Source organism: Neodiprion pinetum, chromosome 6, assembly GCF_021155775.2.
Source record: "Neodiprion pinetum isolate iyNeoPine1 chromosome 6, iyNeoPine1.2, whole genome shotgun sequence".
Classification (NCBI taxonomy): Eukaryota; Metazoa; Arthropoda; class Insecta; order Hymenoptera; family Diprionidae; genus Neodiprion; species Neodiprion pinetum.
Genome location: NC_060237.1, coordinates 23,920,658 through 23,940,303, shown reverse-complemented (window position 1 = coordinate 23,940,303; position 19,646 = coordinate 23,920,658). Strand labels below are relative to the sequence as shown.

The 19,646-nt window shown below is 44.7% G+C and overlaps 1 protein-coding gene across 1 annotated transcript; it reads right to left on the bottom strand.

Annotated features, from left to right (window-relative positions):
* Positions 1–1,179: 1,179 nt before the first annotated feature.
* Positions 1,180–4,254, bottom strand: Idh3a (isocitrate dehydrogenase [NAD] subunit alpha, mitochondrial). The gene is made up of 6 exons (XM_046632270.1): positions 4,094–4,254; positions 3,734–3,859; positions 3,193–3,365; positions 2,590–2,824; positions 2,240–2,518; positions 1,180–2,068 (listed from the first exon to the last, which is right to left on the bottom strand). The coding sequence occupies exons 1-6, from the start codon at positions 4,118–4,120 to the stop codon at positions 1,832–1,834; spliced, it is 1,077 nt and encodes a 358-aa protein (XP_046488226.1). The 5' UTR covers positions 4,121–4,254; the 3' UTR covers positions 1,180–1,831.
* Positions 4,255–19,646: the final 15,392 nt, after the last annotated feature.

The window sequence follows — 19,646 nt, the reverse complement described above, 5'->3', positions numbered from 1 at the left end:
CAGTAAAGGATGCTGGCGGGGAGTTTTCCTTCGGAGGATACGACGCTACTGCCGTCTTTCGCGAATTGGATAGGCTGAAGAGGAGAAGGGGGAGGAGGAAGCGAAGGGAGAGAGGGAGAGGAAACCAGCTGTACACATTTTGAAAGATAAGATATGTGTATGTGGTTGGGGGGAAAGCAGCCGAACATCGGCGACGAAGGTGCGAAGTGGCTGGAGGAGTGCGAAGCAAGATTCAGCCTCGAGTCAAGGGTAATCGACTCGCTGTATTTTGCTTATAGCACTATTCGCAAAGTGAACTCGTTTCACGTCGACAACGCGAGAACATATATATTAACATTGTTTAACAACGCTTCTACGTGCGCAGGTATTCACGGTTGTTTTAAAATTCTTTTAAGTACCTCTAACGTTCAGAGTCGATTTTGGTTTCTATCAAGGTAGCATTCAGAACCCTGTTTCAAAAATTCTGTGTTTTTCACATATACAAACTTTTACTTTTTCCAAACCGAGGCGATTTTAAAATCGGCGTGTTTGTACATAATTTATACATGCAACACGTAAGGGAAGACCGATGATTTGGTCATTTTTTAAAATCTGCATTGGTATCACGTTTCTTTGTGAAATAAATTCTTAATTTCAGATGTACGAAGGCGTGAAACACGGTTCGTTTCAGTTTCTACAGCTATTTTACTCCGAGGATCTTTTTCACGGTAACTTAGTGTTAATCGTTTTCCAGCGATGTCTCAACGAGTTGAGGATAAAGGGGATTCAAAGTTTCATACCGACTCCCGGCTTCGTGTTGCGGGGCAAAAATAGTTCTGGATATTGTTACCAGGATGGCGCCGTCTCTCGAGTTTATTGGCTGTGCTATCTTGTAGCGTAATTATAAACCACTGCACTGTGGCTTTGGAGATAATTTTGAATATACCGAAACAGTGCAAGTTCGAATTCCATCTTTGGGATTTTTTTTTATGTCGAAGAAAAGCAAGAACTAAACAGAAAAGTATTTCGTTGTAAGAGAAAGTGTAAGAAAGTTTCGCAATTATCTCCTTGGAATACGAATGAGATACAAAAAATAATACTTGTCGCGGATTTTTTGCTTCACTACGCGTTTTGAACAGACTAATTTGATCGGTTTGAAAATTCGTTATTAGGATTTACTAGAAAATTTCATACACAAAATTACGGTCCTGTCTGTAGAACGTTTATTTATAATACTGCACAATATAGCTTATTAGAGCTTGTCTGCTGACACACGACGGTTACTTTATTACATAACATTATTTAATGTAAACGACATTCTTATATTACACGATTCGCTACTTTATACAGAAATTACTATGACTTAAAACGCCTCCGACTATGAACAATTTTCTAAAACTTAGAGATGTAAGAAAAACTCTGAACCGTTTATCCGATTTTTACCGCGGAAGATAATTTCGATTAGAGTTTACGCGTACAGTTTTTGGCAATATAAGCTTAAATGCGCCTTGAATTGATTTTCCTGTCGATAATTGGATTATATATCACCGGGCCAGACCTGTCTGGGCAATCGGCGTATGAGGCAGATTTCCTAGGCATTAAAATATCTCAGTCAGAAACACACGCTGTTAGAGACTGATTGTAAATAACACACTCGGATCAACCTGTTAAAATTGTACATCTGACGTTACAAGTTTCACTATTCACGATCCAATATACATTTGGGTGGTGCAGAATCTAAAGATTAGAAAATAAAAGAAACACCACTGCAGCCTTTCAAACTACCGTCGTCTCATCTTTGCCGGTTCTACGAGAATTCAGTAGTACACTTTGGATTAGGTTAAGACTCCGTTTATTTTGCAGCGATAACTCTTTTGCAGATTGCATCTGTGTACTCGCTGCACTTGGCGGTGCCACCGAGATCGCCGGTTAGGTATTTAGCCTCTTTTATTGTGTCGTACGCCGCGTGTTCGATTATTCTCGCATGGTCATTCAGACCCATGTATTTTAACATCATAACAGCAGACAAGAGGAGTGCTGTTGGATTTGCTTTGTCTTGTCCAGCTATGTCAGGTGCTGTACCATGCACCTGTATGAAAATAAAATAGAAAAATACCGATTATAGTAATAAGAATTTAAAGCAATGAGTTTCATTACTCACATAAAAATTAGGTAATATTAATACGTCTTCGAAGAAAGTATTTGTTCAAGTATCACTTTCGAGCAATCTTTTAAAAAAAATTACAGTATTTCAACTAACCGATTCGAACAGAGCACCGTTCAGGCCAATGTTTCCACTGGGCGTCAGTCCAAGACCTCCGACAAGACCGGCGCACATATCGGAGAGAATGTCACCGTATAAGTTTGGCATTACAAGAACGTCGTATTGTTGTGGGTCTTGTACCATGGTCAGACACACAGTGTCCAGATATTTTTCTTCAAATTTAACAGAAGGAAATTTGCTTGCCGCCTCCCTGCAGCACTTTAGGAACAAACCGTCGGACATTCGCATAATGTTTGCTTTGTGCACCGCTGTCACCTGTAGTTAAAACAATGAAGCGTCAGCGAATAATATTACTTGCGTACACCGGATCTGTAACGAAAGAAGACCTTTTTTCTGTTGTTATCTTGAGCGTATTGGAAGGCGAATTCTGCTACTCTGCGGGATGCTTCCTCGGTGATGAGTTTGATGGATTGAACGACACCATCTACTATTTCGTGCTCAATACCAGAATACTCTCCCTCGGTGTTTTCTCTGATAGTTACTACATTCACGTCGTCGTACAGAGTCTTGTAACCCTCTAACGAACGGCAGGGCCGTACATTAGCGTAAAGATTGAATTCCCTATCGAATGAGAAGAAGAAAAGAGTAAAATTTCGTTGCCGATTAGGCCCAAGGTACTTTCTGGCATTTAAAAGTTGTTACCAAGCAACTGAAAAAGGTTCTTACATCGCGTTTAAATGTCATAACAAATTATTGCAGGGTGATGTTTGACATTCAAAGTGAAACTATTTCCTTTCGCAGATTCTGCAGCCATGTAAAAACAGATTTGTCAGACATTGATATACGAAGTCTTAGCAAGTTCTGTATTACATAAGAGGTAAATTGTTCCGCCGATCTAGTCGGAGGTTTAAGCCTTTCAAGAGAAATTATCGACAGTGCGACGTCGAAGTATCCACGGTAATATTACAAAACACATTTTTTCGACTCACTTCCTGAGGGCGAGATTGAGAGAACGGTGACCCTTTCCGACGGGAGTCATAAGTGGTCCTTTAAGTCCAATTTGATTTCTATTTATCGAATCAATGGCAGCTTGCGGGATGCCGAACAGGCCGTCGGGTCCTCGAACAGGCGTCACGTCAACGGACTCCCATTCGATGGGAACCTGGATGCGAAGGAAAGACGTTATCACGTTGTTTACATTAGTCAAGATAAACTGTAGTGCGCTGTGAGATGACGTTATGTAACAGAAAAAAAAGTGGCATGAATAAAAACGTTTTTCTTTAAAAACTGGCTGAGATTAGATCGGCAAAGCAGTGAAACATCGACGAGGGTCAAGTTCAGGCAGACATCGCACGATCTGAGAGACAAAGGCCTGTGTAAGGGGACAAAATTTGAATCCTGAGCCGGTGGATTAAAATAAACCCGTTAAGGTCAGAGGTAGGACAATGGCACTCGGATGTAATATGATCCTGGGTATGAATAAAAAATGAGCGAGTGATAGGAGAGGGTTAATAATAGAACATATCGCACCTTGGCGGCGTCGAAGATCTTCTGCACGGCGGCGGAAATTTCGGGTCCGATGCCGTCGCCAGGAATGAGGGTACACTTCTTGACATCGCTGCTGTAGAATCTGGTCCTGCCAATCTTTGGAGATATCTGTCGTTAAAAGACATACTCAGGTAAGCGATAACGACGCATCGGAGTCCCATTAGCGACGGGTACAACAGAGGTGGGTGTCAGAAGCCAGAGGCGGAGAAAAAGCTGTGCAGGCGAATGGATAACCAAGAAGCGTGGAAACAAGGGTAGAAAAAAGTGAGCGCTACGGAAATCGGGGTGGTAAAAATAAGCGGCGTTCAGGCGATGATTCAACTGTTAACACGGGCTACTCACAACTCTGCGTATCCACTGGGCTGCCATGACTTTAGTTTATTTTACGCTAAAAAATACACCGCTCCTCAGGAGGCGAAAATTATCTCACGTCGGACCGATGGCAGGGACAAAAAAAGAAGGCCTGGCTCCGGGCTGCTATTGGCCGATATCTTGGCTCGCCGTCTGCTAGGCGCACCGGAGAATAGCGGACGACATTGGGAAGTGGCGCTGCCTGTCGAATAACAACGGAACCTCGTTTGAACGAACCGAACGAATCGCACGAACCACCGACATCGCTCTACGTCAAAAATCATTATTATTACGCCGTTCAGCGTCCTTTGGGGACTTCCCGTTACGGTGTAAGTATTACGAATATTGCTACGTGTAATAATCACGCGACAGAAGCTCTGCGTGCTTCGAGTCCTTTCGTGGTTTTATGCATTTTGTAGTTCTTCCTTTCCCTTTTCGCGTTCTTTTGTTTTTTCCATTCTTTTGTTGTTATTTTACTCCCTAATGTACGGCGGCCGGGGTATTACTTTTTTCTTCTTTCCTTCTGTAGGCGATTGTGTAACGAACGAAACTTTTCAGTTTTTCCGCAAATTTATAAATACAAGTACGCGGGTGATTTATCAACGGTAAAGTTGTGCTTGAAACATTAATACATTATACTCGCAGGGAGTTGGCATCTTTACATTTTCTTTTTTTTTCCACCACAAGAATCAATATAAAATTGGACTGCCGGTTTTTCACAGTAATTTCATATATTTCCAGCAGGTACCGTATTATATTCCATAAAATGTTTTCTCTTCGGTATGTTGTTTTGAGATATTACATTCTGTAAAAATGATGTTATTGTTTCCAAGATTCGTTTATTACGGAATATTTTTTTACGCAGGTATAACGTACAAATAAACAACGCGAACTCTGCCTTATTTATATGCCTCGTGACGAGTCTGCTTACTTCAAGTGCCTCAGGCTAATCTGTCAGATCTTTACACGAGTAGGTACATTTGTAGATTGTGTGAAACGTGAAAAATATTACATATCACAATCAATTTGAGAGACAATATTACATGTATTACGAAAGTTTCTAAATTGGATTGTTCGTTTCTAAAGCAACGCGAGCCGAAAGCTCCGCACTTACACCGCAGGATTAACAGGCCATGAAAGCGAAAATTCTAGTTGAGGAAATTATGACGTTAAATATTAAAAGCACCCACGTAGTCCCAAACATCGTTATTATTTAGATTGATATTATCACGTCCGAGTTGAAACTCGCACCCATTCACGACGGAAAATGCAGCCGATGTGAATTCAATTGAACCGCCGCGAAGCTCGACACGTGGCATTCGAACTTTGACCTATTGATAAACTGTGAAAGATACAACGTGTACACGTATAATTCTTGGAAGCTGAATCTGAGGATCTCGTGGGCGTAAAACCGCCTGTAAGCTGATCAATAAAGCTGCAACGATCAATGCACACGTGAATTACTGTGCCGACCCTTCGCAGCTGAACAACCAATTTCGCGTAATTATATATTAAACAGAAACATGCGGGAGCAGCGCATATTTGCTGCAGGGAGAAGAAGGGCTCGTTTCGGGCGCCCTAATTGCGCAGTACGAAATTATAATTTCATAAATTTACAATTTCACTTTCATTCGAGAATATGAAAACGCGAGACGTTGCTGCTCTGCCAGTATCCACGAACAATAGAAACGTGTCTAATTTCAAATGTAAATCTCTTTGTAGACTGTATTTTCAGCTACAGTGCAAGTTCCCCGACGTCTGCCCGCCTGATTGTAGTATTGAATTCAAACAATTCCTTGCGCATATACCGTATTAACACGGTGGCGAGGTCCATTTCTATATCGATCAAACAAAGAGGCTCTGAACAATAGGTATGTACATACCACTAAATCACTTAGACATTTTTAAAAGAAACTCCGTGGCTCGTGTAACTGAAAACGTGCGTGTACGAACCATGACGCTTCATATCTGGGGCAATAACGATGTTTCATCCACGCGAGTCGAATTTTCATTACAAAGAGAGGAAGAAAAATACAATGGATATGTAACACGTCAATACTTCTCAAGCTCGCTTCGCACGTCTTATCGCCGTCGAGCGTTTATTAGATTCGTAATAACCGTTGGATCAAATACCCCCAACGCGTATTGTGCGTTTATGGAGCTTTGTTGGTTATCTCAACCACTTTTTTCGTAAATTCTTCTTTGGTATTTTTTTTTTTTTTTTTTCTACTACGCGTAATTTGATTCACGAAATTTATTTTCGGAAGATTGTTAACCTCGATTTAATTGTTTTGATGTGAATTGGAACTAAATTTTCAGCCGAGTCTACTGAATATCGGACAGCTTAAGAGATATTTAATTAAGAGTCGTATTAGTTGGCTAGAAACGTCTATTTTTTTTTTTTTTTTTGTGACTCCAAAACCATAAGAGCTACCACAGTGTACAGACTGTAGCTGCTACAAGTAAATTTTTAAAAAAATTAAATTTCGCTTAAAATACAATATGTATACGCTAAGTAAACTAGATTTTCAATTGATAAGAGCTAGACACACCGTTCTGTAAATTTTTTTTTTTTTTCTGACACCTTATTACATGTATAGAACACTTTCTAATAGAGTCAACGAAATCCATAGAGAAATAAAAAACAAAACGAGGCGCAGTAATCAAATTAGTCACAAATATAATACGTAAGAAAGAAGTTCATCCCATGTGAAACGGGTGGATGTTTGAAAATGTGGAAAAAAAAACAACCAACGAAAGCTTTTCTCATTGTCGACGAGATGATAAAGTAGAAAAGAAAAAAAGGAAAATCTAAGCGATCAAAGAAAAAAATGGCCCAGTTGTAGAAGGGAATGCCTTACGTAGACTTTCGATGAAGAATTCGACACCGAATAACTCACGCGCGCGTATAAAGTTGATACCTAAATGCCACGCCGCACCTATAAGTCGGCAGACAATTTCAGTTCTGATGCTTTTCCTCCGGCAAGGATGAAGAAGGTTATACACGTAACATATACACCCCGGTGCACTTCTGCCGGTTGAAAGTTGTCCCAATTACCGTGTGCAATTCTGTTTCAGACACGTACCCGGCCACGCTCAAGTTATAAACTTCAACGCGCCCACCCAGATAAGATAACTAATTAGTAACTTCGGGCTACCGCCTCGATTCAGAATCATTAGAAATGTTTCCAACGTGTGCGGTATAACGCGTCGAAACTGCAGCGAGACCCCAGACTTACAGTTATTACTCCAGTCGAGCTCGCCGAGTAGCCAACAATCAACCCTGCAGCCTCGACGAGTAGTGCGAGTCAACGGTTGGGGTGCTCTGGGGAGTTATAGCCGTGACTAACGCCACTCGGGGTCTCAACGAGTCACGGAGAATCCTCCGCGTCGCGGCAACCAAGAAACCGGAAAAATCTCGCTCTCGGATTTTGTCGTAGGTCTTGCCCAGTTTCGAACGGTCGAATTTCGGAGGTTTCTCGTTGCTCAAAAGAAAACACGAAATGAGGCGGGCCCACAGTAGGGGCCGAAACGTTGGAGAAAATCTTCGTTTCTTCTACGCTTCTACCGACCTTCATATCCGAGAATTTCAACGAACTATAATATTGAGGTCAAGAATTCATTTAACGAAAACACGAAATCAAGCTGCTGCGATGAGAGCTTTACTTTGTGCACTGGTGGCAGTTTAAATCTGTTTTTGATCTCGCGAATGATGTTCGATCCGTGAAAGAACGAAAATTTCACTTTTTTAGCTCACAGGACTCGAATTTTATGGTCGAACATCCTTGACCGTGGTGATTAATCCATCGACATACAGCAGCTTTATTTCGTCATCGGCGTGTCGATGGTAACCGTGGTTTCAAGCGACCTTTCACGATGTGTTCAATCAATCGGTCTCTCAAAGTTCTTCAAATTTATTCAACGATTGCCATCTAAAATGTAAAATAGAAATGGAAAAAAAAAATAAAGCTAGAGGTTATTTTTCTTCATCGGATCGTGACGTCACTCGCTTGATTGAAATCAAGCCGAGTTTTCGTATCTAGCTATAACGTACAGAGAAAGAAACACGCGAAGGAAAGACAGGTGAAATCCGTAGCTTCATTGAGGGATTCCAAAAGCAATCTCTCACCTTGAAAGAACGTTCCGGTTCAGATGTACCTAATGAAAAAAGGCTGTGTTTATCTTTATCAAACGTCACGGTAAAATTCGGGGGCTCAGAGCTCGGGGTAAACGTGCGTGAGACCGTATCCATCAGCCTGCATCGAATTATGCAAGGGTATCGAATGCCTCAGCGTGAGCTCGGTAAATTCAAGAGAACATCCGGGGTGGAGGGATTAGGAAAGTGAAATTACAGAGATCGTCCAGGGCCTTAGACGGTACGGCGTGAGAGCGTGTCTAACAATAATGCAGCAAAGAGCATATCGCGTACCGTCTTCAACCGTCCCAACTACATCCACGTGCAGCAATCGATACCCCGGCGCGTGAAGAGAGTCTGTGTAAATAAGCGTAAACGCGATTTGTATCCGGGCGTAAAAGCATCGTGCATCCGGAGGTGCAGCGAGCTTGCAGCGACGGTGGCTCGACGCCGGTGAAAATTCTCGTTTGCGAGAACGCGCCGCGGCTGTAGGGTGAATTTTTCCGTGATAACCGACCGCGTTCCGCGTCTGCTCGGTCGGCTATCCGGCACCCCGTCGTTCGGCAGGGGGATGAAAGGAGCGGTGGCGCAGAGGGTTTCGGAGTCGCGAGGCACCCTCGGGTCGTTCCGACGCTCGGCGCCGGGACGCGAAAGCTGCGGGGGCGGCGTCGCCGTCGGGGTATCGTTGACGTAGCAAGATGGCGGCGGCGTATCGGAGGCGTCTCCGTCCGCAGAGTGCCCGCCGTCGAGCAGTACGTCAACGGTGTTCGTTGCCCAGGCGTCTGTCGTGCGAAACAGTCGAGGTTGTGCGGTCTTAGAGGGTTATTTTTTTATCGCAATAGCCGAGTAATGCAGTGCGCGACAGGGGTTCGTCCGGGGGAGGAAGAAGGTGCCGCGCGCGTCAAGTTTACGTGACGGAAGTGAGAGGCCGCCGAATGAGGGACGCATAGCGTAGCGTGGTAGTATTACGTGAGAATACAGCCGGACGGACACACGCCACATCCACACATCCGCACCCGCAACACCCAACCACCCACACCCCCACACCCCCCCCCACACACACACACACACACGCGTTATGATAGCCGAGGTACGGCCGAGGGGATTTTCAGGAATCGTCGATACCTGCCGCGGGAGCCTGCTGCAGACCTCTTTCAACCTAAATCCAAAGATGCCTCGTAAACTGAGAAGACTGCCGATTGTTATTCCGAAGTATCGAAATGTATTTCTTCGTACGCGAAACGGTATACACAGACGGTGGTTTACCTGCAGCCCGTGCGCGTGACCAAAGCTCCAAGCTGCTCATTATTAACTCCATGCGAGACGAGTAAGAACGATCTTGCACATTTACCCGCTACCGTCACCCTCGCTCACTCACCGTTCCATCCCGTCGCCTTCCTCCTCCACGCGCTACTACCCGGCCAGGATCGTAGCCTCATCCGCTTCTCGCATTCGCGGTTCCCAACCTTAAACACCTACGGACGACAACCCCTTGCCTCGTATACACCTACACGCGTAGGCACGGTGTGACACGGGATCTGTTGTACGTATGTAATGCAGGATAGACAACCGCAGCTGCACTGATAAACTCTTGTGATAGAATCTCGTCTAGCGTTCAGCGGCAGGTTTTCGAAGGAAAAGTAAAGAAGAGGAGTTAATAGAAAGATTGATAAAAAAAAAAAAAAAAACAAAGTAAACAAATAACCTAACAAACAAACGTGACGAGTATAATAAAAATCCCGACTAAACCGACACACGTATAATTCTAGCCGTACATAATAGATTAACATAGTAATATTGATTCCGCCTCGCAATAATAAACGCAAAGAGTGCAGTATTATAAATAATTCGAATCAGCAAAACCCTTCGCGACCTAGCAGTATATTAATATATACATATATAAGTACATATATACGTATAATATTAGATTTGAAATTTATATAAAAAAAAAAAAAATAATAACAAAACAACTTACCGATCATTAGTGTGCCGCTGCTACATAGTGCCACGTTTTGAGTGTCCTTAACTTGCTTCGATATCGTCGCATCAACATGTCTCTACTAAGTGTTACAGGTAAGCTAATTACATATTTGCCGTATACGGCTGTTATTAGCTGCGCGGTTTTCGCGGCCCTCGCTCGATCCACTTGTTATATTATGGATGCGAGAGGGTTAACGCATCGCCGACGCGTCACTGATCGCTCACGATATACGCCCTTTGGGAGTAATAATATAACTCTGTGACTCTATTTTCATACCTTGCATCGTGGAAACGAATTTTCGTTCGGCGAAGGAGAGCCTCTTCGCAATTAAGTAAATTACAATTTGCAAGAGTGTATAATATATATACGTTATACGTTATACATGTAACTATACCGCGGAGAGCTTGCGTGTGCTTGTATTAATAACGATATTGCGCAACACGCGGCACATGAGATAACAATCTTCTTCAATTGTTCCTCCCTGCAGGACGGAATTACTCCGAGCCATCTCATCTCTGCACGTCTTGAATTTCTGTTCCCTTATCGTTGCGGTTGTTACGGCTCCGACGGTACAAAAGCTTGTGATTCGGTTGCGAAATTCCTCGCCGTCCCACCCTCCCTCCCTCCCTCTCGCGAGATAAGCTATTAATTTTCCCCGATATACTTCGAGTACCGCTCGCATTGTACCACGGACGAGCGATTTGTATTATGTGGCTAAGCCGATGAATCGCCAGGTAATCCGATTTTTCACGCCTTGGCAGGGAACCGTCGCGTTTCAACCCTCGAGTCACAGGTAGCTGGCTAGCTCCCCGTCTGTATGCGAGACCTTCGTCCAGCGATGATCGACGTTACGTAACGAAGCGGACGCACTTTCTTCCCCTTCGTATAACTTGGTTTAAATTCCGGCGATGAGGGTGCGCGTCGGTTGGAGATTTTTTTACGACGCGGTCGAGTAAACGGAGTTTGGTACAGGCGGCGTCTCTGGGCAGGAAAAGGGCGAAAAGTACCGACCTCGTTACAGCCGGGTAATTGAGAAAAAGTACGTATTCCTGTTTATAAATAGCTGCAGGGGGTGAGAGACGCGCGCACAGAGCGCCGAGCCCGGTTGCACACGACGATGTGTAACCTCCGCGAGAATAGTGCAACGGTTGACCCCGACCAGCGGGGTCATTCCACCCCCGCATCAGCCCCGCAACCCCGTGGCCGCCACGCTATCGGCTTTTATGCTCAAACCCGCGGTACCGTACTCGTACTATAGACCTCCACAGGGATGCTTGCGTAAAGTCAACCGCAAATTGCAATTGGAAGGATTTAAGGCGCTCCTTCCCTTCTCTCTTCCTCTCCCCCTGCTTTCGATTACCGACGAAACTCAGGGCGACAGGGTGCAGAGAGTGCATCGATCCTCGTTACACTTCGGAGAAAGTCGAACGAGGAGGCTTCGATTCGTGCTGATGGAAAGATTCAAACGTCGCGGGTTTGACGACGGGAAATTATGCAGGGTATATATACATAGGGAATAGGCGGGCAAAATGGGAACCTTAAGGGGGGTGTAACAGCGATGGACGCGTTTTGATAACGCTATTTTTTTTTTTCTTTTTAAGCGTAAAAATGCTCTTCAAGCTTTATCGACAGATTATAAAACCAAGTCTGATTGTAGAGGGGGCCTATTTTTACCGTCTTTCCCATATACCTACGTATTACGTTACGTATAATATTACGGTTGCTCCGAGTTCGATCGAATCTGTGATCGATGGAGCCGCTCGCCGATCGCGCGAATTCGTTTTCTTTTCTCTGCCTGATCGCGCATAAGACACCCGGTTCACTTTTGATTTTCACCACGTTCTAGCCCGTGTCACTTGGGATTTGGGTAACTTCTTCCGGTCACGGACTTTGCGGAAGTTGAGGAGGCGTCGGATGCCGCCCCTATTTTATCTGACCATTCGTGCGGCTTGCGGCAATTTCAATGAACCGTTGGACGATATGTAAACTAGGTTTCTTCGCAAGCTTTCGTTTGACGATCCGGATTACGGCCAAGGAGAAACTCGTACGTGGATGGCGGGGAAAAAACTTCCGGTCGGAAATACGGTCAGCCAGTTATCAAACAGGAAACCATCGTAATTATCGCGCTGCAGCGGTGAACCTTCGAGAAAGAGATTGCGCGTCGTTAGAAGCGGTGTGTTAATTTACTCCACACACGGCGGTCCGTTTAATTCACAGCGAGATAACATTTCTGTCGTTAGCGGTGTGCCTCGAATGCCTTACAGGACTCGAAAATTCTATTCAGAACGAAATTATTCAGTCAACACTCGACGGTTCACCACTTAGTTATTAAATATCAATATTAGCGATCGATTCCTCATTTTGTAGGGATTGACATTAAAATTCGAGCAACCTTTCAAATCGCAGATATTCGGAACAAGTTTGAAACAATTTTTACTAGATAATTTCGTTTGCGGCAATAAATTCGTAATGGATGTTTGATTAAAAAAATAAATAAAAAAATTATTCATCGCCGCGTATCCAATTTCGCAGAAGTTTGAAACTTTACTTTCTGCGGGAATTATACTTTTTGCTCGAATGACGGCGATCACCGGCAGCTACATATTGCGAACACTTTAATAAGGTTAATGGGAGTTTTGTTAGTTCCTTTCTGAAAATGTAATACCAGCAACGTCAGGAGTTCGGTAATCCACGTGAAACAAATCACGCGAGTAACCAGAGAGGTCCGTGAGCCTACGCATTACGTATCTACACACCGAGAAACACGTACATTCACCTTGATCCTGCAAACCAATCACGTTCACTTCCCTGGTCGAATTAATGACAATGCCCATAACGCTTCGGGCCAGGTACACAATTCCGACGTGACGGTCCGTTATGCGATAGTGGTTGTAATTTCGCACGTAACGTGTAGTTATTGAAATTAGAGCAGTCCTCGCGAGTGTTGAAACGTAAAGCTGTTCTCGTTACAAAATTGAACGGATAATTTACCCTTGCAAACGTGTCACTTGTTACAAAGAGTAGAGTAGTCGGCATGCTATGTAAACATTATACGCAGACATAGCAGAGCGCTCGAAAATTCCCTATCGCTTCGGTATCTCGAATCGCGGTTGGAATTGATTTTATTTCACGTTAACTCTGATGAGCGTCACAAAAAGATTAGAATCTCCAAGGTTAGATATACACGTAGGTATATATATATAGCGTGTGAGTGCGGGTTAACACGGGGGGTATTATTGAATATTTAACAGCGAAATTATAATTCAAATTTCGTACCTACGTACGAAAAGAAACACGCGAATCTGCTTCCATTAGAGAACTAGATTATACAGCAGCGCGTTATTCAAATGAGCCGCCACGTTCGTAATTTTCAACAATGTACCCGGCAATGGAATTAATAACGAACGATCGTTCGATCGGTACTCGAGATACGTACGTAAACGCGTCGCACACTCGAGACGAGATCATTACACATCGTGATCGCTGATATCGGGCATTTAAAGAGCCCGTTATATCTTACAACTCGTAACAGCACTTGAGAATGGTAGCAATATCAATCTCGGCGAGCTAGAAAACAGCTTTGCCGGGGTCGCGGAGATATTGCACCCGGAACTTGCCGTCGTTCGGTCTCACCTGGTACGCGAGACACGCCTGGGCTTTATTTCTAACAGCATCCGGCACATGTTCATTGGGGATTGTAACGACCCCTGCACGGAAGTTGGTGATAGTAGGAGAGAGAGAGAGAGAGAGAGAGAGAGCTGCTTTACTGCCACACACCTTGTACCTATCAGTTTTATCCCGTGTATGAATCAGCTTCGACAAACGGGAACGGACGAAGCTTAAATAAAAGCGAAAATTAAATAAACATTAACCAGCCTGCGTCGCGGCTGCTTCTGCGACTCGACGTTGGCGGTCTGGCAGCCCGTATATTCTCACTAGGTTACCGTAGTAATTCGTGGCCGATAACGCGCGTGTGTGTGCGGGGGTGTCGGCGTTAACACACGTCGCGTAGTACGATGGGTACCTGCCTACCTACAACTTGTTGTAACGCGTGGCAGTGACGGGTCCGACCCTGCAGGCCATTCCGCACGCAAGGGTTGCAAAACACGTCATTGTGTACCGAATTTCTACAAGGGTTGCTTTTTTATTTACCTACGTTGTCCTTCGTTCGCCGAGGATTTTTGGCCGTTAGTTCGCCCGCCCGTGTCATGCAGGGAACCTGGAATCAGTGGTCTAGCATAATCGGCTCGCGTCGACCGATTGAACCGGAATGAACTTCAGAATCGCTTTGATCGGCCGTTAGTCTCTGTAAAACTCAGCGAATCTTTGAGCTTGTCGAATGTTTTTTTTTTTTTTTTTTTCTTTACTATCGGGTGATGCCGAAGGCCGCTGCTGTAGCGATGTGAGTTGAGGCAAAAAAAAACAACTATTCGTACGAAAAGCTCACTTGTAATACACATCGCTGGCAGCAGCAAGGAGAGCATAGGCGAACACCGTTTAGTAATCGTAGTGTTTCTCATCCAGTTTTGCCCTCCGTGTGAAATTGAACGCACTAATTTACCTGACGATATTTTTTTAATGAAAATTTCTCCACTTTTCTTCGCGTACGTTACGTGGGATCGGGCAGAGTTTGCTGCATCCAAAACCGCGAGGGAAATTTCAAGCATCGACATTGTTGGTGCGGGATCCTTGCCCGCGGAGAATTCCACGTCCTCGGCGTCTTCGGGGCTTCGAAGTAGTCCAACAGACAGGCTGAGGGATTTGGGGGCTCTTGGGGCTAAAGCGCGCGCTCAATTTAGTTTCGGTAAAGGGTTTCTCGAACGACGGAGAATTACAGAAATCAATATACGGCCAACAAGTCGCCGTCGTATTTAACCGATACGACATCCGGCAATTGATTATGGCTTAAAACTCCGCGGATCCGAGTGCTGCTTCTTTTTTTCATCGCCCGGCTCGCTTCGCCTCCCCTCTCAACTCCTTTCGTGCCCGCAAAGGGCCGACTTTTCATGCTTCATCTCTCTCCCTCTCGCTCTCCCCCCGCCCTCCCACTCTTCGCACGATGCAAATGTCGTACCTGCCATGCAGGTTGTATAATAACACGCCCTGCATGTGCGCTGTAAAAGACAGAGGCGCACGCATCACGCGTCTCTCTGTAACGATGCGAGCCTCGCATTGACGTATCGCTTCGTGCAGGGGATGTTTGTGAAAGGCATGCAGATACCCGCCCTGATTTAACCAGCGTTACCCGGTTTCCCCTCCTTTTCACCCCTCTTCACACGGACCTTTCACCTCGAAGTCGGCGTAATTTCCAATTTTGCGCGTCTGTTTTAGCGGTTAAACGACAACTTACAACATACATGTATATACGTACGTACCTACGACAAAATTATATTCGTACTCGTAAAAGCATGTACGCAATTTATATTTTCATAACGGAAACTCTGCTCTGGATTTTAACAATACTTCACTGGTTTAATGCGAGAGGTTTTTCTCCCTTCATTTCCGTTCAATTGCTTATTCAATTATTGGAGGGGCTAAGTTTGTTTCTTCTATAAATCATTTCGAATAAGGGTATATCGAACCCAACGTTTTCGACTTACGTAAAATATTCTAAAATGCGTGATATGAAAAATTCGTCGCAAAGAAAACAAAACAACAAAAAAATAAAATAAATAAATAAAACGCTGGATCTACAGCGGGTGAAATTTGTTTTTGGTAATGTATAACCGTGTCAAGAACGAGCAATAAAATATCCTACGTGAGAAAATTTTTATGCAGGGTGCGGGACGAAGTGACAGAGGTCGGAACATTAGGGGAAAAGGTGAAGTGAGAAGTATGTGGTGCCGTTTGTACATTATATACTTGGACGGAAATATTTTACAATTTGCGGATAAGAAATAGCAGCGACGTGACGTAACCGCGTTTGGCGTTACATGATGCGGATACCCGTAATACCTTTCTCTCTGTACCGCGGTCGGAAGTTGGTAATGGAAAAAAAGAAAAATAAATAAAAGAAAAGAAAAAAAAAAGGCAGAGCAAAAGCCAAAAACAAGAGGAATAAAAAAAAAAAAACACTCCGACCGCAGGGAATACTTTTGACCCGCAGCCTGCATCCCGCAGCGGTGGGCCGCAGATTGCAGCTTGCCTGTGCAGTTAATTAAGCGCAAAGGCAACTCTCTACCCGGTGAAACAACCTCATGCATATTGAACTATCGACAACACATTAATCGAGTTATTGAACCCACAAACTCTCTCGGGTATATGCGCCTGTAGGAACGACGTGATTATTACTTATGCATCACCTCGCGTGCATAAGGTATTAGTCGACGGCAGCCTGCCTGTCTCGGTGTTACAGAAATTGAAAAACAAAAACATTCTGTTCTGTTTTTCTTTTTTTTTTTTATCCATTTTTACCGTGTAATTACAGTTCTGAGAATAAAAGCGCGAAAGGAACCGTCCGAGTTTCGGGTTCTCGAAAGCTCGTTACTGCAGACTTGTCACCCCGTGAATTCGCTACTTACCTTTAACTCGCGGTAAGGGGAGCGGAAACGCGTTTCAGGAAATGGTAATCAGGCTTTTGCGGCAAAACTGGAAAGTTGTATATTCTGCGGTAACAGGAAACGGAGAGTTTCGAAGATTCTTTGAGCGAAACAGATCATCCAGCTCGCAAGTTTCTCACTCTGGGGGCCAGGTGCGGTGATGGAGCCATGTTTCGGACCGGATGTCGCCGAAACTTAGTCTCAGCCCGCGAAAGTCAGAGGAAGCGAGCCTGTTGAAGTATTGAAACGGAAGCGGAAGCATCCGCCGGTTCCCGGAGGATTTAGGAAACGAGATACGGGTATCCCAGGGGATTTGTTCAGCTCCGCGAATAGCGGCTGGCGTACAAACTGCAGCTGCTGCAGTGCGGCCAAGTGCACGAGGGAAAGGTTATCAAAACGAAGCCGATAAAAATTATCTTCAAATTACTTTGGCCGAGGTGGAATTTCGCAACTCGAAGCGCGGTTATTCTTCGGAGCCACATTTCTCGGCTGCAGAAAATGGCGCCCCGGCTCAGACTGAATCACGAATAAATAGGAGCTCAAGTTTTCATCAGTATTCAAATCTCGCCCATCGGAGGCTACGGAATCGCGTGCTCCGAATACGTATACCTATGCGAGCGTAAATCGCCGCATGCATATGTACGTACATGGAACGATCCTCGGGTAAAACGAGGACCCTTCAACTTTAATTTCAAAATTCTTGGAGGTCGTTTATTAAAATTTTATTCCCTAACGTTACTTCCACAGAGCCGCGAGCCGATGTTCTTCCCAATTATCCTTGCTCTTTATTCTTTTCTCCGAGGAGGGTAAACGCTACGCGAAATACCCCGTGACACTGTGTCCACATGCAAAAACACCCCCCGGGTAAAATATTTTCCCTTATAAAACGGCTCCAAAGGACGTTCGAACGTAGATCTCAGCTATTCGTGCGAACGATGACGAACCAGCCGAGAACTGACCATCGATCTCTCTGACCTTTGGTTGACCCTTTCCGATTCGGTAGCCTCGAATTTCGACGCTACATTTCAGGGCCACATTTCGGGATGACGAGAAACTTTCGGAAATCGAACGACAGCCGAGCCACGAAAGATGGAATTATGTAAATCCTTTACTGATCGCAGTATGGCTTCGCACATTCGGGGACTGGGTCGCGCCTTCCTGATCCTCGGTAAACCGCAGGCTTTCGGAAAGATTGTCATAATTTCACAGTTGTTTGTACGATTTTTTTCCCCTCGTAGTAACGCGCTTATACGACGTTGAAATCCAGGGACTCAGAGAACCGTGGCTGAAATCCAAAGTGATTTTCTCATTAGCGTGCAATTTGCAGAGCACTCGGTAACGTGCACCTACGGAACATCGGGGTTGCCTTTGAAACGTTGCGAAAATCCGACAACGGGCCAGGTAGGGCGAAGGAAGATGGAACGGATGGCTTCTCCTGCAAAGTCTTTGTGAGAGAGGATGAGAGGGAGAGAGAAAAAGAGAGAGAGAGAGAGAGAGGACGGCTGTGCGACTGGTAACAATTCCAAGCTGGGAAGTGTGAGCCCAACAATACGTATGTGTAGTACATGCAGTGCGGAGGCACAGGTATTACGTCTACCGGTGAGTAAATGTTTCGCTCAGCTGTCAACGATTCCCCTCTAAAGCATTATTTCACGTTGCTTCATATGCATGACACATATATACCTGTAACAAGGATGAGCGTGTGCCAGGGATGTTCGGGCGAGTCAGCTCGAAAGGAGAAAATAATCACGACGAGAAACGTGTTAGCGGCCATTCACGAATAGCGAGTGAATTGACTCTCGCGACAACGCGAGTTTAACTATCGGATTACTGCAGCGTCCACGATTCCCAGAAATTTTACGGGATGAGGGGAGGAACGAAGGTTGGAGGGTTGGAAGAAAATCTGATAAAAAAAAAGTAATCTTATCGATTTCCTTCGTGGGACACCGCGAGGAGTCCCTCACCCTCTCTTTCTCTCCCTCGTGTCAACGAATCTCGAATTCTATCCGTGCACCCTTGCATCTTATACTCGATTCGGCGTGGTGCACCGGGTAAAATTGACTTGCCAAAAGCTTGCCACTTCTTAGCATAAATGAAAATCACAAGTTATTTGCCGTTGTACTTATTCCGACGTGACCTGAACCCGCAAGAATCGCTGGAAAACAGAAGGAAGTAAGCGAGATGTAGAATTTTAAAGGCTTCGAGTGACGGTGTTAAGTTGTCATTGAAATGAATACTTGAAGAGATTACGTTGTCGAGATTCGTTGTCGTAGTTTCGTCGACTGAAGACAAATAAACGATCGTCATTATCGGCGATGAATGGGAGTTTCCGAGCGGAGAAAGAGAGACAATTCATAACCAGCGTGAATGACTGTATTGGGAACGATAAGAGCGTGGCTGGAATATCAATTCGTATGTAAAAATTGTAAAATAGTAAATTAGCGATCGTTGCAGAGGAGCTGCGGTTTCTTTCCGGTTCCATCACTGCGTATAGAAGCACGATAAAGTTGAACGAGAAATCTCAATCACACTGCAGCTCGTCGCGCCGGTCGATAATCATACGGAAGCAGAGTCTGAACCGAGGGTGCAGAATTTATACCTCCCAGAGCGTGCAAAGTTCGAGCGCGTGCTGTGTGTGCAGCCTGCGGAATATCTCTCAGGACGCGGTGATAAATGTCACCTGCACGATCATACGTCCTTGTAATACCTGCATAATACAGTGTGCGTACACAGACAACGCGGAATTCCGCGAGCCCTGCAAATGGCCCATCGGCTGCCACATGCTGCACTGGCTTGAATATTAGGGGATGATAAGAAATCGGAGCAAAGAAGGGATACGAAAAAAAGTGAGACAGTAGCGAGCGTAGCGATTTATTATTTATCTATTCT